This window comes from Buteo buteo, chromosome 22 (assembly GCF_964188355.1).
Source record: "Buteo buteo chromosome 22, bButBut1.hap1.1, whole genome shotgun sequence".
NCBI classification, from domain to species: domain Eukaryota; kingdom Metazoa; phylum Chordata; class Aves; order Accipitriformes; family Accipitridae; genus Buteo; species Buteo buteo.
The window spans coordinates 14232232-14256507 of record NC_134192.1 but is presented as its reverse complement, the minus strand read 5'-3'; the positions used below and the strand labels follow the sequence as shown (position 1 = coordinate 14256507).

At 43.4% G+C, this 24276-nt stretch overlaps 1 protein-coding gene across 1 annotated transcript; it reads left to right on the top strand.

Annotated features, from left to right (window-relative positions):
• Positions 1–844: 844 nt before the first annotated feature.
• GCNA (germ cell nuclear acidic peptidase) lies at positions 845–23654 on the top strand. The gene is made up of 12 exons (XM_075053986.1): positions 845–864; positions 949–1211; positions 2074–2120; positions 4650–4701; positions 5076–5149; positions 6653–7093; positions 9347–9518; positions 10620–10764; positions 12370–12508; positions 16471–16675; positions 18707–18838; positions 22838–23654. The coding sequence occupies exons 1-12, from the start codon at positions 850–852 to the stop codon at positions 22860–22862; spliced, it is 1710 nt and encodes a 569-aa protein (XP_074910087.1). The 5' UTR covers positions 845–849; the 3' UTR covers positions 22863–23654.
• Positions 23655–24276: the final 622 nt, after the last annotated feature.

Sequence of the window (24276 nt, the reverse complement as noted above, 5' to 3'; positions counted from 1 at the left end):
TGCTGACCTTCCATATTCCTTTCTGTAATTCTCTTTTAAATAACGCTATTTATTTCAGCAGAAGTAATCCCAGGTAAGTGTAGATCTTGTACATAGATGTTTCTGTTTCCACTGGGTTAGACTAAACCCACCCAAACATGAAAGCTCGGGTGTATGTGCGTGCTTAATTCAGAAGTGTTTTGGGCCTCACAGCAGCTTATTTCTTCCGGCCTTCATGGTGCTGTCATCTCAGGTCACACTCTATAGTACCTTGAAAGACATCGCCTGTGTGTCAGTTAATACTTTTGTTTTGAATAAGCAACAATAGCATTCCCCTACTCCTAAATGTCTGTGGTGGGTCAAGGACTGCAATTTGAAATGAGTGTCAACCTTGCTAATGGTGCTAGGGGTGCAGCAGGTCAGTATGTCTCTTGGTTGTGCTTAGCTTGAGACTCCACTTTCTGCCAGGTGTCGGTGCACCTAAGACAGTCGGTCCGTGCTGGCGCTGGGTGTACCCTGCCTGTTGAGCACCCCTTCTCGGTGGGGTGCCATCGCTGCCTGCATGCCCCGGGGAGGAAGCCTGCCTGTAGTTACTCTCACACCCTCTCCTGTTAGCAACAGCTGTCTGGTGTCACGAGGGGCGGTAACAGCCTTTTTACGAGCTGCGTCTGTGTGTGGCGGTGGCCGAATCCTCAGTTCAGCTGGAGCCGGTGCCGATTCCCGGCGCCACAGCGGCCAACCGACGGGGGACTGCGCGGGCCGGTCCCGCCCGGCCATCTGTGCGTTGTGCGCAGGCGCGGGGCGGCGCGCATGCGGGCTGGCCCGGTGCCCCGGAAGCGCTGCCGTGGGGCGCGGGCGGTTTGAAGCGGGATGGAGCGGGCAGCGGTGCGTCGGGGGCCACCAGCCGCCTTCTGCCCCCACCCGCCACCACCGCCCCAGCCGGCCGCTCATGCTCTCTTTCGCTTGCAGCTCGAGGAGGCACGGGACGGGGCGCCGCCGCAGCAGAGATGCCCGCAGGCCCCCCAGGGCGGTGAGGGCCGCGGGGAGCGCCCCGCCGCCCCCGCCGCCGCCGGCCCCGGTCAATGCCTGGAACAGGCGGGGAGCGTGGCCGGAGGACGTCCCGGCGGCGGGCCTTCAGACTCGTGCGATGGCGGCTCTGGCTGCGGTTTGGCTTCAGGCGGAGGCGGTCCGGGGCGAGTGGCCGTGGGGAGCCAGGGTCGACGGGGCGGCAGGTGGGTGAGGTGGTGGTCGGTGGGGCAGCAGCCCCACCTCACGCGTCCTCCGTTATTGTTGTTGATCATATCTAAATATAGTTTTGGATTATGCGCTCGATTGTTTTACGATAATTGGTAGGTATTAGCATGTTTCAGAATTATAGCCTTTAAGGGTTGAGTAACTTTAATGTAATTAAAAGAAGCTGTCCGCATATTTTTAAGCAATTGCATAGTGTATTTTTCAAGATGTTAATGTTTGGGTTTTGCCAGAAAATGGAATAAATAATTTGGTAAGAGTATTATGGGTTGTCTCTACGTTTGTGTAAGAATTGCAGTCCAAGTAGTAATGCATCCATTTTGCATCTTAAAATAGCTTTATGAAAGCTACTGCGGTTTGCTGAATATTTACGGCAACCGTATTTAAAGTGCATTTTATACAAAAGCAGTTTGTTTCTCATTGCTGCATGTTTTGAGATTTTAGACTTAATACAACACAGCGTTCTCTACCTGATCATATACCACTTGTAAGATGAGAAACAAGCTTTCTATCCCTTCTGACTTCTGATACCCAACTTGAACTTAAACCAATGTAATGTCCTAAGCCTGTGTGTCTCCAAACAGTTCAGTCTTTCAGATTTTGTCAGCAATTGGTTGCTACTTGAACATTGAACATACATGGTTGTTAAAAATTTTAGTATACAAGTTCTAATATTTCTATTTTAAATAATTTAAAACAGCTTAGCCTATTTGAGATGTTCAGGGTTTTTTCAGTATACATTTGGTTCTCAGTGTTCACAGGCATTTCAGACCAGTGGAGATGCAGATCTACTTGCTGTTGACCTAATGTTCTTGATACTATTCTGTATTTCATTTTTTGCAGCCATGCCCTGTACTTCTCTTCCAGCAGCGATGAAGAATTTGAAATGTGTAAGTAATAGCACATGTTATTTTGTTTTCTGAAGGAGTATGAAAAGGACACATTTCTATCTAGTTATAATGAAATAGTTTTTATGCATTATTTTCTTTCATTGCTCCTGCTGCAAAGTACATTTTCTCCTTGCCACAGTGAGTGTTCTTGAATCTCATGTCTCAATTTTGGATGCTTTTTGCCTGGCATTACTTTTTCTTGTTGTCTCAGTTCTGTCCCATGTTACTCACTTGCTTCCTTCTTAGTCTATGGAGAGTCTTTGAATAAATATTTTCTCTAAGCAGTTACAGTTCCAAACACATGTCTAAACTACTCAGAATTCTCTCTTATGTGTCATGGCTTTTGCTGCGTTAATCTTAACCAGTCGGAGGGATGTTTTTGGCTTTTCATAGTGGCTCGAGGTCTTGGTAAGATGGAATTGAATACTAAATTTTACGTGGTGGCGTCTGCTGTGCATAATTTCCTATCTTTGTTTAGCCTGTACCTGATAGTTGTGTTTTTCTTCTTGGTAATAGCCATTATGACTATCATTTTGTGCTAGGGTAGTTGAGCACACGCTGGGTTTTTTCCTGTTGCAAGAGTTCTATTTAGCTTGTTCCTTAGGTGGACTAATCATGGCTCTACCACATCTCAAGTGAGTTTCAGAGTGGTAAGTAATTTAATGGTTTGTATATCTTGCAACATGTTCCTCACTATGTATTCAACATTTGAAAAGAGATGGTAGAAATGGTAAGGCAACAAGTCATATCTGTTTATTTTGCCTTTTGCATAACACTCTCGTGTTAGTCCAGCTGCTTTTAAAGCAGATTTCTCGTTACTTCAGAGTTCATGCTGTGCTCCAGCTCAGTGCCATGTGAATGATCTTAAGCATTGTCAAGCCTTACTACTTGCGTCCAGTTGAATTAAAATGAGCTGTGTATAGTTCCTGCACTACTACTGGGCTTTTAAATCTGATAAATGTTTCAATACTGTCCATTCATTAGGTCACTGCTCACTTTCCTGTAATTTTTTAAACTTACATATTTGATAGTCTGCTCTTTTTTTCTACTCTTTTTTTATTTTTGTCTCCTCCATCCAGGAGGCTGTTGAGGCTGAAGTCATGTGTCAGCTCTGGCACGGAAGGTAGCTGCGAGTTGGGTAGCTGGTAGTTGGGGCTTGGAGCAGAATATTTGCAAAGCTATTCTATTGCCATACCATCATTATAGTGACATTTGTAGGAAAGAGTGAAATGAAAATATGTGCTAAGAGACAAGAAACTAAAGAGAATTGATTTATTAAGTAGCAAGTCATATTTTTCTGTAAGTATTTGGTTTTCTGTGACCAGCTGGCCATCTTATTAGTTTGGTCCTGCTTCATGGTCTAGGAACACTGTGGTTATGAACATCTAGGAAAGCTGGCTGCTGGCCATTTGTGCTTCAATGACCCACCTTGATGTGGTGGCTTGGAAGGCAGCAGATGCTGTGATTGCTTCTTTTGTAATGACGGTAGTGGTGAAGACTACTGGGTGCTAAAACTGAGAATAATTTATTGCTCCAAGTACTTTTTGAGTTTCAAGGTCTTGAATTCCCCCTCCCCCACTTGTGCTCTTCCTCAAAGAGGACAACACCCAGTCCCATCCTATGCCTTTTAACTTACAGTGTGCTTTCAGGGTACTATTTGGGTGGAGCTCAGCTGCTCTTCCTGGTACCAGAATCTACCAATCGGCCATATCAACAAACCTATCTTCTGGTTTTGGGCTTATGGCATAGTGCAAAAGTTTATAATACCATTGAAGTCATGTATGCATCTTCAGATTGTGAGAACGTTCCTTAACTGCTATTTTGACCCATTGTGTTCTGAAGAAGTGTTCCCTTCTCCCCGATTTATGTTTTAATTAAATTTGTTCCCCTTCAACTTTCCTGAATCTCTCATAATGATGGTGTGTGAAATTTTGATGGCGTTTCTGATAATCTCTCAAGAGTCACTACTTGAAGCATGTGCAGTACCGCTACCTGAACCATGTTTCATGTTTAGCAGTCACCACAATATTCCTGGAGTGATTTAAAATGTGTTTATTTCTGAGTAGTAGTATTGAATTGCTGTTCTGCAGTGGGTTATTACTGTTACCATTTCGTTTGAATGCTTTTTTGGAGTCACTTAGTGGAATAAGCATGTGGACGACTCTTTGCAGTAGGAAAGCTACTACCTGCAGTCATTGAAATGCTTGGGGAAAATACTGTTAAACTCATTCAATTCCACCTCCGATGATCCACATATATGAAGAGGCTATACTGAATACTGCAAGATACATAATGGCTCTTATCTGGCTTTGTGCTTGGCAAGGATTGAATAATGAAGGAAATGCTAGAAAGTTGCTGTCAGCTTTGAGGAATTAAGAGTTGGAATTACATGTAAAGCTTTTTTATGTTTGTGGTTTTTTTTTTTAAAGACTTTAGACTGAATTTTTACTAGTTGCAAACTTTTCTCTTAAAAAAAGGCATAACAAAAGAAACAGAACCTTGTTCTTAATTAATATTTTATTGCTTCAGTTTTAGCTAGAATGAAAACTCCCAAATCTGTTTCTAAAAAGGCGGATGCAAGGTAGGTGCTGTAATTAATGACTCTTCAATGTTTATATATTAGTTTTCTGTATCGCATCTACTATTCAGAATACAGAAAAATGATCAAAAGTTTTAGTGATTCATAGGCAGATACATGTATAGGAGTGAGTGCAGACAGAAGAACTGTTATGTGCTCAATCTGTATGTTCAAGTCAAATGTAAAATGGGATGTTTGGAGGTGTACGTGCTCTTGCCATTCCTGTTAATGGACATATTTGGTAACATTTGCAGTAAGCAGCTCATAATGGTATATTGGGTGGCTTTTTTTTTGTTTGCTTTTTTAGTAAGGCAGACTTACTCTTCTGTTTTCCTGCTTGTGCCTACCTTTTTTCACATTAATTGCTTGTTTTATAGTTTGAAGGACTTAATTGATGACTTGGATGATTTCTTCTTGGACTTTAAAGTGAGAGAGAGCACAACAAAGAATGGTAAATAATTGTCCAACAGCAAATATGAAGCAGGCATTTTAATGGGTGGAAAGATAGCATTCGTTGCTGAGCTCATAAATTTCTGAGGGAGCTTGTTAAACATAAGATCACTTTGTCTCTTCCTTGCAGGGTACCAGAGGAGAGGCTTTTCTTTTTTCTCTGGGGTAACAGAGGAAAGCATGGTTATACTGTTCTGACAAGTGTACATTTTGAAGCATTGCTGTAGGTCTGCAGATACTGTGGGCTATCTGCTAGTTTCTGGGTCTGTGAAGAGAGTAGCAACTCATGGCTGATTAGACTGAGCTGCAAATATGGGATAATCACTGTGGAGACAGGACTTAGGATACGCAAAGCAGTGTTCCTATGGCTGTACCAGCTCATTCTGTGGCTAAAAGACACTGAGTAAAGAAAGAAGGTAACTGTTGTTAAGCTAGATACCTTTCATTTGATGCAGATATTGGCAATCAGGCCAGTCTTGCCTATGGGTGTTGCAGAGCTACAGATAGGGTCCTTTATTTTGGAGCGTCTTTAGCCAAGGTCCTGTGTGTAATCCTGTGAATGCTGGCTACAAGATGCTCTGGCAAACCATGACTTGAGGGTCTTCAATGCTTGTCTGAGTAGAAGATTCCTCTTTTCCCCCAAGGGATGGAAAGTGCCTTGGTTTACTAACATTCAGATCCTGACTACAGCTGTCTGGTACACTTCTCATTGATACGAGCAAACTGGACTTTCCTAGGAGTGAACAGGGCTCTGGAATTCTTTACATGGTTGCTGGGCCAGCAATCAGGTGATAGAATTCTAGTAGGTGAGGGATGATAACAGTGATCTCATGTGAACCTGGAGAAGCTCTGACCCCTGATCAAGAAGGGTGGGATCTCTTGCAGTTGGTGTGAATGTCAACCCTGAAACATGTATGCCAGCTGCAGACTGTAAAAAACTATTGGGATGCTTTCTGGAGGGGAAATGCTTTTCTAAAAGTGGACCAGAAGCATCATTAAAATAAAAAGTCACCAATAGATCTGATATGATACTTTGATCTTGATAGGTCAAATCAGAGATGTCAGAAGCCTCGTTTGTTGGCAAGTGTGTGCTTTGTGCTGTAGGCTATGATCTGATCAGCTAAGGCTGAGCATTTTTAACCCTTCACTTGCTGGTGTTATAAAACTTTAATGTGAAATGTTCAGCCTCACTCTTACGTGCATGTAGCTTTTGTTAGTGGGAACGAAGATTATGCCAGTGCTAGCTACCTATTCAGGATTGTTAGGTCTGATGGCTGATGTATACACACATGGGGTTTAAGGCTTGGGTTTTTTTATACATCTTTCAGTGACTTTCCATTTAGTGTGATGATAAATGAGCAGGGTGTAATAAAGAAAATGCAAAGATATCTTTCTATTCTTTGTGTTTTCCTGTCTTTCAAGGGATTTTTTTTTTGTGTTAAGACAAAGGCAGATGTCCTAAATGAAATTGCCAAAACTTTAAGCTGTTTATTTTGAATTGCAGCACAGAAGGATCTTCAGACCCCGAAGAAGTTGATGACTTCTGGAAAGAAGAACACTTGCTGCCAAGAATTGCAGTATCCAGAAGCTTCAAGTGACATTGAAGATTCTGTCTTTGTAGAAAGTTCATGGCATGACTACCAAAAAGGGGGAGTGAATGACTTGAAAGAGAGTCGGAGGTGCATAAAACTCCCACCTCCACAAAATCTGAAAAAGTCAATTTCCAGAGGCAGTCCAGACTTGCTTGTTAGAAGGAAAGAAAGAAACTGTGAAAAAAGTACAGAAAATAAAGTGCCAACTGTGGCGCTGAGGCAAAGTACAGAGGTAGAATCGGATAGCTCAGATGACGAATTTGAATCATTAATAGAACGGATAAGGAAACGGAGTATACCTCGAAAACCAATCTTAAGCACAAGTAAAACTGTCTACCAGCCAAGCACAATAGGTAAGCAATTGTTCTTGGCTAACTTGCAAGCTACTGATTGGCAGCAATGGTAGTGCTAATTGCCTAATTCTTTTCAATTGTGTGGCATATGCTTTAGAAGTGCAACCCAGCATCTTGGAATTGAATTTGATGCAATCAGAAATTATTCCTCTGAGCATTTTGAAAAGTGATTCTACTAGTCGTGTGGTATCAAGATTTAAGTTTTTCACTATTGCTTATTTTTATAATTCCTATAATTGTAGGCATTTTTAGTTTTTAAAATTGTTCTGAAAACAAATCTAACTGGTGATTTTGAATGATGTTTAATTTTTTTAAATGTATGATAGTTAATGTGAAGCTGTTGTTTGGTAAGACTGAAATTTTGAGCAGTTTAGATGCTGTTAGTTTAGTATTTGAATTTATAATTTACTTATTTTAAATACAGTTTATAATGAGAATTTTGTAAATCAGTAGTTCCTTCTCTGACTAACTGAAGTGAGCTCCAACTGAAAGATTGCAAAGGGTGAAAAGGACTATTGCTGAGTACAAGCAGGTGAAAACAAATCTCTTTCTAGAAAAGCAAACACAGAGTGCCTTCCTCACTAACAAGGACTAGTTCAGGGCAAGGACACCTATGGAAGAGGATGTCAGACAGCATAGAAATATGCCCTGGGAAAAAGGTGGTGGTTTTTTTTTGTTTTTTTTTTTTTGTTTTTTTTTTTTTAATTTTTATTGGAATATGTCTGTGTGGTCTATAAAACATCCTAGAAGTGAGCTGGCAGCTGCATTGGCTTCCCTGTATATGGCTGAATAGTGAAAGGAGATGAGTGTCACGACCCAGACTGGACAGACCAGGGAGTCGTGTTTAATTCGAAATTCCCTCGGGCTAAATTAAGGTGAAATGACACCAAACGATCAGTTAAAGATTTTATTCATGACAGAAGCAAACTGAACTGGGGAGGCGTGGTAGTAGGTGGCAGGGTTTCTCACAACAGGAATTGGCATAAACCTACTTCTGTAAACCGTGTAACCGTATACATCAATTCAGGGAATAAGGAGATCCCTCCTGTTGAGTCACGAAGTTCAGAGCAGACCCCCTTGCTTTCCAGACTCCTCCTCAGAGAAGGGTCTAGGGGCAGCTGGATCCACTCTTAGTCTCAGACTTGGTCAACAGTTTATGTCTTGAAATGGATGAGGTGTAGGGATTGTGAAAAAGGAAAAGGGAAGAGAGAAGAAGACAGAGAGAGAAAAAGGAAGAGAAAGATTTCACCGGTCCTGGGTCCAGTGTTGGTTCAGTCAGCCGAGGTGTCCAGTCAGCTGAGGGGTCCAGTCCCGGTGGGCTTGCTTGCCTGGTGGGCTTCAGTTGGTGTCCTTTTATCATCCTTGCTCCTCCTTCGGGCTGGCACCCGAACTCCTCAGGTTAATGAGCAGTTTGTGAGCCTTTGGGCTTGGGGGTCGTTTGTGGAGTAACTTCTCCTTCCCTGCAGACAGGGCCGTTGTTTGATCTTTGTATCAGAACAGGGAGCTGCGCACCCTCCAGCACGCCCTCCCCCTCCTGTTGCTGATGTCTGAGCTGATGGGCTTTTCACCTTGGTTCCTTGCTGTGCAGGGTTTCTCTTTAAGCAGAACTTGCCCCACCACAATGTTTGAGACATTAGCTCTTTCAGTCTCTCACAACGAGTGGCCCAAATAGGGGAACAGTTATAGAAAAGCCAGCAGAGAGAACGTCTACTGAAACTGCAAGCCTTGAAGCAGTCCTTGATTTCTGGTGTAAGGGCCAGTCATCTTGGCTATCTGTCCAGATGTGGACTGGTGAAGTAGGCAGCTATCTGATTAGAACTTGCTTCTGAAACAAACAATGTGACTTATGGTACATGACAGAAGGTTAAAATGATTTTTTTGTTGTTGTTGTTCAGATGGTGTCTCTGCATTACTGCTCCCAATGTGCTGGTGACGTATTTTGAATTAGTGAAATGTCACAGAAATGCCTGAGTGAGGTCACAAATTCTTTTCCCTCTGCTTCCTACTAACTGAATGTTTGAAAGTTTGGAGTCTACCACTCCTTCATTGAATGGTAACTTTTTGTGGTATATAACAGCAAATTACCTTTCCATCGGTTGTAAAAGCCTTTGCATTCAAGTATGCACAGCAAGAGTGTGTATGCTGAGGTGGAATATTTGACTTTTTTCACTGTTGTCTGTTACCTGGTTGTTGATGTCTGTGCTCCCTGTTCTTTGACAGTGTGTAATCCTGTGACTCTTTCTGTTGAACTAGAAAACATCAAGCCACCCTGTGATGATGCCCAGCCCTTGAAAGGGGAGGGAGTCAAGGCACCAAGGCCAAACTCCATTTCACTTCAAGAAACACCTTTCAGGATAAAGGCTTCTGCAAGTATTCCTAGGAATGAATTGGTCAGTTGCTCACAATCAGAAAAGACAGAGAAAAGGTAAGTGTTTCTTCATCTTTACTATGTTCTAGGACCATTATAGATGGACAGAGAGATGCTAAGCATTTTGCCTAGTGTGATGTTCTGTTTTTTCTGGTACCTAGAAACTTCTGCTACCAATTCAGCAGTTGTTAATAGTTAAGTAGCTGGAAATCAAAGCTTTCTGTCTCAGGTATGACAGGCAGAATATAAGCTAATCTTCACTTAGAGGAGTTGATGACAACAACTAAATCTGACAAATGTCAAATCTTCTTTGTAAATGTTAGCTCTCTTGCTATTCCTTGTCTTGCACAGCATACTTCTAACGTGCTGGCCCTGTAGATTCTGTCTATCCAGCTGCCTGCCTCTGAATATATATTAAAACTAATTCTATTAGTAATTCATGCCTTTTAACAAGCTTGTCTTGGTATTTTTGACCTGTATCCTTATAACTTGCAGAATTCGTGTTTCTTTTTCTATATGTGGATGCAGCATAAGCTTTTCAGAAGAATGTCTTTTTCATTTCTAATAGCTGCCTTTATTCTGCATTTTAGCCATGTGATGTTTCCTTTAGTCATTTTATAATTGTATATACCAATGCAAAACCTTTAAATGATGTCTTCAGAGCTGATGCTTTGTCAGAATGCTGCAGTAGTGGAGTTAGTAATTCTAGTGGAATATCCACTTTCCCTGAATGAAGTCCTGAGGATTCCCAGAACATCTTTGGCTATGTTTCTGAAAATATACCTTTATTGTGGGTGATCATGTTAGGGCTGTTCATATATTGATCAAGTTTTGGTACAATTATGGCTCGCTGTGTCACAAAGATCTGAGCCACCCTCTTTTCCTACTTAGGAGTCCTCATAATCTAGTTTTGTGAATTAATGAAATAAATACAGAACTATTGCAACAGTTCTGCCCTTTCATGGTCCTGAAGAGGGAAGAAGACAGTATAAACATGTGCGCCCCACTGGCCTCGTGAGGGCAAGCTATTGAAAAGAGTCAGGAGAGGTTTATGCCAGTGGCAGCATCCCAGAGATCTTTATTGGCAATAAAATGGCTGTTATTTTTCAGCGTGATATCTCTGTACTTCAGTAAACTGCTTTATGGCTTTTCTTGCAGGCTCAGTGTGTGCTCAGTGCCTGGCTGTTTCTTGCAAGATCTCTCAAATCCAGCTTCCCACTATGTGAAGTATTTCAAGAAAAATAAAGAGGAGCTGGCGCAGAAGCTCTACTGTCTGTATAATAGAACCATCTTTGAGCAGAAGGTTGGCTTCAAAACAAAAACTACAATTCTAAAATACTGGTTAATATGTTGCTCCTCAGTTTCTGATGTGATTGCTCTTTATCCTCTTCAGTTAGTAGAAGTTAAGCTTTATAGCAATAGCTTACATTTGAATTAGTTCAAGCAGTTTCTTTGAAAGGGGTTTATCACCACTGTGATGCAGCAGTTTTCAGCTTGGCTTGCTTTCCCAGCTGTAATGGTGTACCATCCTTAAGTAAGCAGTCTGGTGTGCAAGAGTCTTTGAAAGGAAGTGCTACATGAGGGGCCTTGGAACAGTTTCATCTTTGAAGAGGTGACTGATAACTTATCTTCATGTATCTTCTTGTACCTGCATGGTCATCAACTCAGCAGCCTGGGATTGTTTCTGTTGCCTCTGTGGTAGTAGACCCCAGCAAAGGCAGCTATGGCTTTCTGCTGCTGAAAGAAGTTCAGGGTTGCCTACAACTGTTGCTCATTCAGCTTTTACTGCAGTAACATGTACTAGTGAACTCTGCAGTGTTACCACAGCCTAATAGCTAGTTGTAGCACAACTTTCTTGCCAGCAGCTGACAGAAGGCAAGTGGTGGGAGCATATGTTGGGGAGTAGGGAGCTGATGGATAAAAGCGCTTCCCTTTGTTGTTAGGGCCTACTGCCTCATGCTTGGTCATGTTACATGCAGTCTTCATTCATTCCTGTTGCATGTTCATGTCTGCCATTCTGGAACAGATTAAAAAGCTGCTTATCCTTTGAATAACAGTTTTGGGTGAGCCTAAAGCTGTAAGTTGCGTTTCAAATGTAAAGGTCAACACAGCAGTTCTCTGAAATTGAACCTTTAATCTTCTGGGATACTGGAGACCCTCCTCTGGTGAGAAACATCCTTGAAAGGATGGATGCTGCCCTCAGTAATTCCAGTAGAATTTCTTTCAGGAAGGAAAATGTTTCTGTGCAGCTGAGAAAATACTGTTGAGCTGACCAAGGGCAGGCAGAGGTCATGATTTCACATAAAGCTGAGCTGAACAGGCTCACTATTGCTGAAGGCAAAATATCCTACTTCACAGTGCTTCAGCTAGATACCTGTGCTGGCACTTACTACTGTTGGACCAGTTACTTAAGCTTATTAACTAATTTAGATAACAGAAAACTGTTAGTAAAAGAACAGAACTAACCAGGATGGATATGCTGAGGGCTTATAAAATCAGGAGCAGCACAGATAAGCAAGGGGTGATTATTCATCATTTTGCAGTGTGAAGGTGCATCAAATTAAAATGGCAAGTTGCAGGTTCAGAACAACCAAAGCAGATGGTATTTGATCTGTAAATTATTAAGCTGTAGAACTTCTGATCATGTACTACTGTGGGTGCTAACAATGCACTAAGGGACTTTTTGTCTCATCTTGCATTGTGAAACTCCCAGTGTTGGTTACAGAAAAACTGATGATGGGAATAAGAAGCCATGGAGGGTGGGTTTGCATCTTAACTGACAACAGTATTAAGGGCACTAACAGACACATCCTGTACTGGCTTTGCAGCAGATACAAGGGGAAGCCAGAAGGCCAGAAGAAAAGAGAGGTAGGAGAGGGCAGATTACATGTTCTATTTTGTTTTTCAGTTGCCAGAGAAAATGGTAATAATCTGGAATAAGAAAATGAGAAAAACAGCAGGATATTGTGTAACTGGGCAGACAGAAGGTCCTAAAGCAAAGCGTTACGCTCGCATAGAACTTTCTGAGAAAGTCTGTGACTCTGCAGGTAGGTAAAAGAAAAGATATGTTGATTCTTCTTTGAGAAAGCAAGTTCTAGAGATAAAAACATGAATCTGAGGCTGAAGAGATCTGAAACTGGACCTTGCTTTGAAATTTCATGTTTTCTTGAATAAATAAATCCATTAATGGTAGTACTTGTCCTCACAACCGTTCTAAGAGGCTGGGCAAATTTACAAAATGTGAGAACAGAGATGTATTCATGCTAATTGCAGTATTTTGTTTATATTTCTTATTGATTTGAAGACCAGATTACTGTAACTCTATATGTGCTATAATGGCAATCTAAAATCTGACTTCTTCCATCATAGCTAGCCACCTTGTTAGTAGTATTTTAAAGCTGGAATAAAGACAGGTTGCCTGATCTTGCCAAATTAAGTTCTATTATGTGGTGGGTACTGTTAACAGTTATTTTTGCCTCATCCCCTCCCAATTTGTGGAAATGAATGTTGCAGTTACTGTAGGAGAACCAGTTCTGTAATTAATAGAATATTTTTAAGTAAGCTTATAAATTTGATTTGAGAGATACAAAAAGAGTACCCTGGGAATCAGCTTTTGAGGGCTTAGGAGTCCATGAGTGCTGGTCAGTTGTTAAAAAGCATCTTTTAGAAGCACAGGAACAGGCAATCCCACTGTGTTGTCAGTCAAGCAAGCGGGGCAGAAGACCAGTTGCCTGAACAGGGAGCCTCTTGTGGAGCTCAAGAGGAAAAAGAAATTGTATGATCTCTGGAAGCGAGGTTAGGCTTTGCAGGAAGATTACAGAGCTGTGGTTTGTGTATGCAGGCAGAAGACATGGAAGGCCAAAGCTCAGTTGAGTTGAAACTGGCCAGTGTTGTGTCAGATAACAAGAAGGGCTTTTTAAAATATGTTAATAGCAAGAGAAGGCCTAAAGAAAACATTGGACTGATGCTTGTTGAAGATGGTCATCTGATTAATAGGGATGAAGAAAAAGCAGAGGCATTCAATGCTTTTTTTTTGCCTTGGTCTTTAATAAAACTGACAGACCCTGAGCTGCCCAGTCCCCTGAGTTAGGGGACCATGAGCATGGGAACAGTGATTTTCCATTTGTGGACACTGAAATTGTCAGGGACCAGCTGTATCAGCTGAATGTTCACAAGTCCATGGGGCCTGATGGGATTCACCCCAGAGTACTAAAGAAGCTAGGGGATGTTATGGCAGGACCCCTGTCGGTGACCTGCCAATGGTCCTGGGAGTCCGGGGAGGTCCCTGCTGACTGGAAGCTAGTCAGTGTTATTCCAATTTACAAGAAAGGCGTGAGGGAAGACCCAGGGAACTGCAGACCTGTTAGTCTAAACCTCACTTCTTGGAAGAATTATGAAGATCATACTGGGTACTATTGAAAAGCATTTGAAGAATAGTGCAATCATCAGGCACAGTCAACACGGGTTCACAAAGGGGAAGTCCTGTTTAACTAGTTTGATATCCTTCTATGATTAGGTCACCCACCTAGTGGATGAAGGGAAGGCGGTGGATGTAGTTTTTCTGGATTTTAGTCAGACTTCTGGTACTGTCCCTAACAGCATCCTTCTGGACAAGTTGTCCAACTGTGGGATGAGCAGGTTCATGGTGTGCTGGATGAAGGGCAGAGCTCAAAGGGTTGTAGTGATTGGGACTACATCTGGCTGGTGACTGGTCACCAGTGGTGTTCCTCAGGGTTCAATTCTAGGGCCAGTCCTGTTCAATATGTTTATCAATTATCTGGATGCAGGAGTTGAATCCTCTATTAGCAAGTTTGCTGATGATACCAAATTGGGAGGTGCTGTTGACTCTCTTGAGGGACAGGATGCCTTGCAGAGGAATTTAGATAGATTGGAGCATTGGGCAATGATTAATGGGATGAAATTTAAGAAGTCCAAATGCTGGATTCTGCACCTGGGATGGGGTAACACCAGGCACAAGTCTAAATTGGGAGAGTAGTGGCTGGAGATCAGCCCTGCAGAAAGGGATCTGGGGGTGCTGGTCAGCAGCAGGCTCAGTAGGAGTCAGAAGTGTGCCCTGGCAGCCAAGAAGGCAAACCACATTCTGGGGTGCATCAAACACAGTGTAACCAGCTGGTCAAAAGAGGTGATTATCCTGCTGTATTCAGCGCTGGTGCAACCTCACCTTGAGTACTGTGTGCAGTTCTGGACTCCACAATTTAAGAAGGATGTGAAGGTCCTTGAATGTGTCCAGAGGAGGGCAACAAAGCTGGTAAAAGGGCTGTGTTGTGGTTTAAGCCCAGCTGGCAACAAAGCACCATGAGGCTGCTTGCTCACTCCTGCCCCCCAGTGGGATGGGGAGGAGAAAATATAATGAAAAGCTTGTGGGTCAAAAAAAGGACAGAGAGGAACTGTTTATGGTTATGGGCAAAAACCAGACTCAACTTGGGGGAAAAAAAACCAAATCAATTTAATTTATTACCAATTGAATCAGAGCAGGATAATGAGAAGTAAAACCAAATCTTAAAACACCTTCCTCCCACCTCTCCCTCCTTCCTAGCTCAACTCCACTCCCGGTTTTCTCTACATCCTCCCCCCAAGCAGCACAGGGGGATGGGTAATGGGGTCAGTTCATCACATGTTGTCTCTGCTGCTCCTTCTTTCTCAGGGGGAGGACTCCTCACTCTTCCTCTGCTCCAGCGTGGGGTCACTCCCATGGGAGACAGTCCTACATGAACTACTCCAGTGTGGGTCCTTTGCATGGGCTGCAGTCCTTCAGGCACAGACTGCTCCAGTGCACACTTTTCTTATGGAGTCATGGCCGACTTGGGGAGCATCTCCCTGCTCTGGCATGGGGTCCTCCCTGGGCTGCAGGTGGGCATCTGCTCATCTCCATGGATTGAGGGGGGACAGCCTGCCGTCTCACCACAGGCTGCAGGGACATCCCCTCCTCTGGTGCAGCTCCTCCCCCTCCTTCTTCACTGATGTTGCTGTCTGCGGAGGGGTTTCTCTCACCTTCCACTCCCCTCTCCACTGCAGATTTCCTTTCTTAAATACATTATCCCAGAGGTGCTACCACTGTTGCTGATTGGGTCTGACTTGGCCAGTGGTGGGTCTGACTTGGAGCCAGGGAAGCTTCTAGCAGCTTCTTACAGGAGCCACCTATGTAGCCCCTCCCCCACTACCAAAATCCTGCCACACAACCCCAAAACAGGCTGGAAGGCATGTCCTATGAGGAGCAGCTAAGAACTTTGGGCGTGTCTACTAGACAAGGAGGCTAAGGGGCAACCTCATGGCTCTCTACAGCTTCCTGAGGAGGGGACGTGGAAAGAGAGGTGGTGATCTCTTCTCCCTGCTATCCAGTGATAAGACACGTGGGAACAGTTCAAAGCTGTGCCAGGGGTGGTTTAGACTGGATGTTGGGAAGCATTGCTTTACCAAGAGGGTGGTCAAACACTGGAACAGGCTTCCTGGAGAGGTCGATGCCCCAAGGCTGTCAGTGTTTAAGAGGCGTTTGGACAATGCCCTTAACATGCTTTAACTTTTGGTCAGGCAGTTGGACTAGATGATCATTGTAGGTCTCTTCCAACTGAAATATTCTGTTCTAATTGTGGAGAAAATTCAGTGCTCCACTCTAGTTGTTTCTGGATGAAAAATACCAATGTTACAAAAGCAATCAATTAATCTTGGTCGAAATAAAGGTGTTTCAGGTCTCATTAAGAAAAAAAAAACCAACCAAAACCCAACCCAAACAAACAAACCCAAACAGATTAGGTGTGCAGGAAAGTAACTAGCATGCAGAATTGGGGCTAATCACAAAACTGGAAATGCACCGAGTAAAACCTTGTTTTGGGGCATTTTATCTTATCAAAACATTGGTAATTCCAACTTCCAAATTAACTCTTGCATCTTAATAAAGACAGAGTGTCAAAGGCATGACGTAGTGACTAAGGATGAAAGTTTGTACTTCTCCATACCTGATTGATCTTAATGTCCGTTTGCTTTACCCAAGATCGTCTTCGAGACACGCTAGTTCATGAGGCTTGCCATGCAGCCACCTGGCTGATCAATGGTGTTCGTGATGGACATGGACGATTCTGGAGATTCTATGCCAATAAATCAGCTGTGATTCATCCGGAACTGCCAGTAGTAACACGATGCCACAGCTATGAGATTAATTACAAATTCATCTATGAGTGTGTTCTGTGCAAATCTACGTGAGTAATGTTTTGATTTTGCATATGACTATGTATTAACTTTGTCTCTAACTTGGCAGTCTCCTGTCTCTAGAAATCATGGGTCTCTTAAACTGTGAAGCAGTTGGGATACTCTCCAAGTTGTCACTTCACATTTCCTGAGCCTACAGAACCTTGCTATGTGATTCCACATGTTTGTTTCCAGGTAGTTTCATTTCCAGTTCAGAGGTCAGGACAGGCAGAAGTGTCATCTGAGGACCACTTGTGGTGATGGAAGGTCTTTGGGAAGCAGTAAATGATCAGAATATGTGCCTCAGCTTTGAAGGACATGGCAGGGAAAGGTCACACCCATGTGGCTGCTCTCACTTTTCAAATATTGCTCAAATGATGTAAATTTGGATTCACTTCTTACTGTAGTTAATACTGAGTGAACTTGTGATGTTTTTTGACCACTTACCTCTGATTTCATGATCAACATTCATCTTATTACAGGCTTTTTGGTAGGGGGTGGTACTTCCAGTCTTAACTAAGTACTACATCAGGAGTACTACTTGTGGGCCTACACTGATGGATCAATGGCTGGATCTGGTACAACCCTGTAGAATGCATGTAAGCAAAGTACTAGCATGTGTTGCAGAAATAAGGCATTCCAAGTTCTTTTGAAATCTGTAGACATTTTATAAACTAACATTGTTGAATGTGCCATGACAACAGTCTAGGTTTGATCTAAGGAAAAACAGTCTACAGAAGAGTGCTAGACTTGGCATGGTGGACTGAGTTATTTTTTTATATGCTCATCCTTGTAAAGATGCTGAGGACTATCTGATGCCGAAAGAAGTCAGTTAGTAGTAACTGGAATTCAAAAGCAGAACAAGTCCTGATAAAAACTGGACACAAAATGTGTGACAGTAATTAGATATTAGAATAAAGTATCAGAGGAAGCTTTCTGGGTTTTGTATCTTGATGACTTTGAATTAAGACTAAACATTTTGACTAATCTTGTATCTTTGTTATGGTACTGCTAAGTAAAATGTAGAGACCAACAATATAATGATATCTATTGGTTTAAAACTCTACAAAAGCTACAGTCAGCTTTCTAGTTGATCTATCTCATGGACTCTTTCAGCTTGTGTATATATTAAAGGAAGAATAGATATCTGGAGCCACACAGATGTGAGCAGCACTGTGATATGAAGGGTTGAAGCTAGGACACAGCTCTACTGATAGATTGCAACATTGGTTGTCAGACTTCTGTCTTGCTTAATGCACTTGTGAAATAAGAGCTATTTATGTTGCTGAGATCAAACAGAATAAATAGTTGCTATAGTAATTTCAAAGACTTCTTACCTTTCATGGGTATAGAAGGTGTTGCCTTTTCTGGAATATCATAGCTGACCACAGGCTTCTGTATGTAATGACCTCAGTCTCAGTGGGAAAGCATGAAGTTTTGGGAATTCAGTTCTGCATAGCCCAGGAAAGTGGCTGACAACGGTGTGATTTTTTTTTTTTTTTTTTGAAGATGATTATTCCCCCCTCACTTTAGGGGCTAAATACATGCTTAGAAAGCATGCATGGGATTTTTTTTCTCAAGATCATATGAGCTACTTCCAGAAGCACTGGAAGGAAACAGTATTTCACATATCAAAGAATCTTCCTGAAGTGTTTAATATGATTATGCAATGTCTTAGTTGCTTAGATGCAACAGAGCATTGAGAAGATTTGATGGTGATGGCTTTGAGGAGAAACTCTGAGGGGTAGTTGATACATGGGTTGTGGAGGTGTTTTGAAATGTTGTAGCACTTCATACTAATAGACTAAAAGAGTCAGAGAAAGGAACCAAGCTGAAAAGGCAGTGGAAAAAGGTCTAGCATAAAGAAATGTGTAATACAGATTTGATTGTTCCACTGTGTGAAGTATGTAGTCTGTTTCCTGTTTTAAAATGCTAGCTTAGAAATCTGACCTAAGTAGCCTGGCAGAAGATGAAAGGAGCCCTTTCCCACAAGTACTGTCTACTACATGTGTGAAATCAAAGTACTTATTCTTCCATTTCAGGATTGGACGTCATTCCAAGTCTCTGGACACAGAGCACTTCATGTGTGCTTTCTGTGGCGGGCAGCTGGTCCTGAGTCAGCCCACTCGGAAGGATGGCACTCCTGCTAGGGCACATCTAATGCCCTTTGCAAAGTACGTGAAAGAAAACTATGGTCTTACTAAAAGAGAGCAGCATGAGCTGAGTCATGCAGAAGTCATGCGGAAACTCAGTGCTGATTTTGCTTTAAAAACTAGGCTTCAAGATTCCCTGTAGTATCTCAATACTCTTCCTTTCTTGATCCCACTTAAATTTTGTATGTAGTAGTAAACGAGTCTAACATAAGTCTAAGAATGTGTTTTGGAGTATTCCAGATCATTTTAATATTTTAGCATTGAATAATTCTAATAAAGAAGACCTTAAGACCATTTCTAAAATGGCAAGAGTGAGCAAGAAGTAATGATAGGAAGTCCATGGTGATGCACAAGTCAGGTTATCCTTCGTAGACTTACGATAAACACTACCTATGCCTGGAAAGATGCAGTTCTAGGCCTTTCATGGGACTGACTTGTTATGTCTGGAATTTTCTGAATGGTATTTACACAGTGCCCCATAGAAGGTCTTCAGTGACTCCAGTGAGCAATAGATTTACTCTTTCATCTGGGTAGCTGATAGGCTCTAGACTCTGTATATGTGCTGAAGAACTGCTAGATGTACATCTGTCTGGGATTGCCAGATGCAAGAAAATTCCAGGCCCACGAGTCAAAGTCCTCTGATTCTGTCTGGATGACTTCCAGGCAGGAAAAGGGGCAGACTTGAGGAAGGCTTCAACATGGGTTCAGGTATTCTCCCAAGGAAAGTTTCTTGAGTGATCCTTGGCTGTTTTTGTTAAAAGTGGGTAGTAGGTAGATGATGCCTCAGATCTCTTAGAGAAAGCATGAGTTTCTGCAAAGCCCTCTGGCCCTTAGTGAGATCAAAGCTCTTTCTGATTAAATTCTGATTGCAGTTGTGCCTCTACCACTGAGATTTCATAGAAGCTAAAATAGATGCAAAAGGTCAGGTTGGGGAAAGTGAATTCAAACACTTTCCACCATGAAATGAGAAGGGCTAGTCAGATGACTTAAGTCTTTCATGTAGAACATGCCTGAATGTGTGTTACAGTGTTTGTGTCTGCTGTGAACAAATTACTCAGGGGATTAGTAATTTTGAATAATCAATAAATGCCAATTTTATACCAACCATGACAATGAACCAGGCTTCTTTGTTTCAATTTAACTGTGGCTGTGTAGGTATAGTATGTGAAAACTTCTGATTTCTCCTAGCTAGTTTTGAGTTTCACCTACAACAAGTCACCCTGCTTGCTGTTGAGAATACCTCTCCCTGCTCCCCATCTCCTGCCCTGTCTTTCACTCCCTTTATACACTAGCTGAAAAAGAAATATTAGCAGCATATGAAGGAGTTTGAGCTGCTTCAGAAATAGTCAGTACTGAAGCACACTTCCTCTTGGCATCTTGAGTGCCTGTGTGGAGTTGGATGTTCAAAGGGAGGGTCCCCTCTATGCATCATGCAACTGATGCTACATTGAGTAAGTGGGTTGCACTGGTACTGTACCAGGCTCAAATGCGAAACCCCAACTGCCCAGGAATTTTGGAAGTGATCATGGACTGGCCAGAGGGCTGAAACTGTGGAGCGTCGCCAGAGGAGGGGACTCATACTGAAGAGGTCCTGCTGTGTAGTAAATCACCAGCAAATGAAAAGCAGTAAGCCCTGTCATATTGTGGGAAGACATTGGAGGTGGAAAGCTGCTGTGTGGGGTCCTACACAACAAGTTGCAGAAACTGCTGAAGGAAAAGGTGAATCAAGTCAGTTCGAAGAAGTGAAAGCCATCCAGCTGGCTTTAGATATTGCTGAATGAGAAAAATTTCTATAATGACTCATGGATGATGGCAAATGCTCTGTGGAGGTGGCTACAGCAATGGAAGCAGAGCAACTGGCAGCGCAGAGGTAAACCCATTGGGGCTACTGAGTTGTGGCAAGATATTGCTGCTTGGGTAGAGAACCTGGTAGTAAGTTTGTCATGTAGATGCTTGCATACCCAAGAGTTGTGCCACTGAAGAACATCGAAACAATGAGCTGGTGGACCAGGCTGCTAGAATTGAAGTGTGTTATGGTTTCAGCCCAACTGGTAACAAAGCACCATGCAGCTGCTTGCTCAGTCCCCCTACCCCGGCCACAGTGGGATGAGGAGAAATATAAAGGCAGGCTTGTGGGTCGAGATAAGGACTGGGAGGGATCACTCCCCGCTTATGGTCATGGGCAAAAAGGCTGAACTTGGGGAAGAAACAAAATCAATTTAATTTACTACAAATCAAATCAAAACAAGGATAATGAGAAGTAAACCCAAATCTTAGAACGCCTTCCCCCTACTCCTCCCTCCTCCCCCTGGCAGTGCAGGGGAACAGGGGATGGGGGTTGGGGTCAGCTTGCCACATATTGTCTCTGCTGCTCCTTCTTCCTCAGGAGAAGGACTCCTCACTCTTCTCCCTGGTCCAGTGTGGGGTCCCTCCCATGGGAGACAGTCCTTCATGAACTTCTCCAATATGAGTCCTTTCTGCAGGTTGCAGTTCTTCCTGAACTTCCCTGGCATGTGTCCTTTCCGCAGACTGATCTTCAGTCACACACTGCTCCAGGGTGGGCTTTCCCATGGAGTCACGGCCATCTTTGGGGGCCTCCCCTCCCCTGCTCACCTCCATGGGCTGCAGGGGGACAGCCTGCTCTCTCACCACGGGCTGCAGGGGCATCAACCTCCTCTGGCGCACCTCCTCCCCTCCTTCTTTGCTGACCTTGGTATCTGCAGAGGTGTTCCTCTCAAATTCCAATCCCCAACTCACTGCAGGTTCCCCTTCTGAAATATGTTCTCCTAGAGGTGCTACCACTGTCACTGATGGTCTTGGCCTGGGCCAGAGGGGGGTCCAACTTGGAGCCGGGGGAGCTTCTAGCAGCTTCTCACAGGAGCCACCCCTGTGGCCCCCTCCCCTGCTACCAAAACAACCTGTGCCACACAAACCCATAACATATCTGGACTGGGAATATAAGAGTGAGCTATTTATAGCTTGATGAGCCCATGACACAAATGGGCTCGTGATCAAGGGGTGGACCTGACTAGTGATGCCATTGCACAGGTTCTCCATGAATGTCAGACGTGTCCTAGTCACACAAGCTAAGCAACTAAAGGCTTTTTGGTATAGAGGATAATGGCTGAAATATCAATATGGGGAAGCCTGGCAGACTGATTATGTCACACTATCACAAACCTGCTATGGCAAGCAGTATGTACTTACAATGGTGGACGTGACTACTGGATGATTGGAAACATACTCTGTGACCCATGCCACTGCTCAGAATCCTACCTTGGGCCTTGAAAAGCAAGTTCTTTGGTGACGCAGCACCTCTGAAAGAATTGAATCAGACGTTTTCAAAACAACCTCAGGAAGACTTGGGCGAAGGAACATGGCACTGACTGGGTGTATCACATCCTCTATCATGCACCAGCCTGTGGGAAAATTGAACAATACAATTGACTGTTAAAAACTACACTGAGAGCAATGGGTGCTGGGACATTCAAGCACTGGAGTACGAATTTAGCAGAAGTCACTTGGCTACTTTAGAGGATCTGCCAGTTGACCTACCCCTGTGCACTCAAAACCCCTGCACACTGGAAGGAGATAAAGTCCCTGTGATACATCTAAGGAACTGGCTGGGAAAAACTGTCTGGGTTACTCCTTCCTTGGGAATGGGCAAACCCATTTGTGGGATTGTTTTGCTCAAGGACCTGGGTGCACTTAGCAGGTAATGTGGAAAGACAGGGAAGTCCAATGTGTACCTCAAGGTGATTTTAATCCTGGGTGAAAATAACCTGTGATTTGAGTTGTGTGATGGCAGTGTTACGTGATGCTGTGTTACCACTGCTGTGGCTGCTGTGTGTCAAAGGTACTAATAGCAGGAAACCCTTGTTGGTAGCCAGACTAGGGGCAAGGGTAGAAGTTCATTGCAATATTAAACCCTATAGCCTGGCCCAAAGGGACCAGGAATGGAGACTGCAATTGATATACATTTAAATTGTAACAATCCATGATTTGAATTGCATGTTACAGGAAGCACTATGCAGAAACCACCTGAACCAATGAAGGATGAACCTCACAAGAAGCAGTGCAAATGCATCAGTGACCTTACTTGACCTGGTTTCAGTGCCCAATGGAACACGCAACACACCACCTCTCCTGTCCTGAGACACCACCGTAACAGATGGTCCCTAAAGCCATAGACTAAATGAATGCAATGAACATTTTATAGGCATTCATGGACATTTTACAGGGTGGTGGTCAATGAACTAAGGGAATGATATCTCTGTGTGTGTGTGTATATATATATACACACACACACCATAGGATGGGAAGGGGGGTAATGGTGGTGAACAAGGATGATTGTGATGGTGTGGGACCTGAGCATGACATAAATGGTATGGAATAAGGGGTGGAAAATGTACTGGTTTTGGCTGGGATAGAGTTAAATTTTTTGATAGTAGCTGGTATGGGGCTATGTTTTGCATTTGTGCTAAAAAGCGTTGATAATACAGGCAAGTTTTAGTTACTGCTGAGCAGTGCTTACACAAAGTCAAGGCCTTTTCTGCTTCTCACCCCACCCCACCAGTGAGTAGGCTGGGGTGCACAAGAAATTGGGAGGGGATGCAGCTGGGACAGCTGACCAAAGGGATATTCCAGACCATAGGATGTTATTATGCTCAGCATATAAAGCTGGTGGGTGGAGGTTGGCACGGTGGCTGCCTGCGGCATGCCTGGGCATTGGTCAGTTGATAGTGAGCAATTGTTTTAATTTGCATTGCTTGTTTTTCTTGGGTTTTATTTTCCTCTCCCTTTGTTGGTTTTTTACTAACAATTTTTTTTAAAAAATTCTTTTTAATTATTAAACTGGCTTTATCTCAACCCACAAGTTTCTTTCTCACTTTTACCTTTCTGACTCTCCCCTCAGTCCCACTGTGGGAGAGTGAGCGAGTGGCTCTGTACTGCTTAGTTGCTGGCTGGGGTTAAACCATGACAAGAGTGAACTCATTTTTCAACCTGTGGCAGCCAGAGCTCCTGAAGAATGCCACAAGGAAGCAGGATATGCTGGAGCAGCTGGTAGCCCATGCCCCCAGCAAGCAGGGGGTAGAGGGGGCAGTCCTGCAACTGCCAGAGGCTGAGCCAAGCGCCTTGGCCGAGGAGGATGAGTGGGACGACAACAGTGACAAAGGGCTGTCACAAGGGGAAGGCATCACCATCTACAACACCTGTGTCAACCCCTTGGTCCTGGAGCTCTTCCAGGACCCCCATGCTGGACCCCAGGAGGGGCCCAGCTGGCCCAGCAGCATGAGCACAGGACAAGGGCCTGTGACTGACTAGTAAGCCCCTGCAATGGTGGCCTTTGTTTTAAATAAACAGCTGTCAACACCTGAATGGATCAGCTGGTGGTATAAATGTTTCTCTATGAGTTTAGAGTGTGAATGTCTGCCAGAGTTAGCCAGACCAGCATGGCA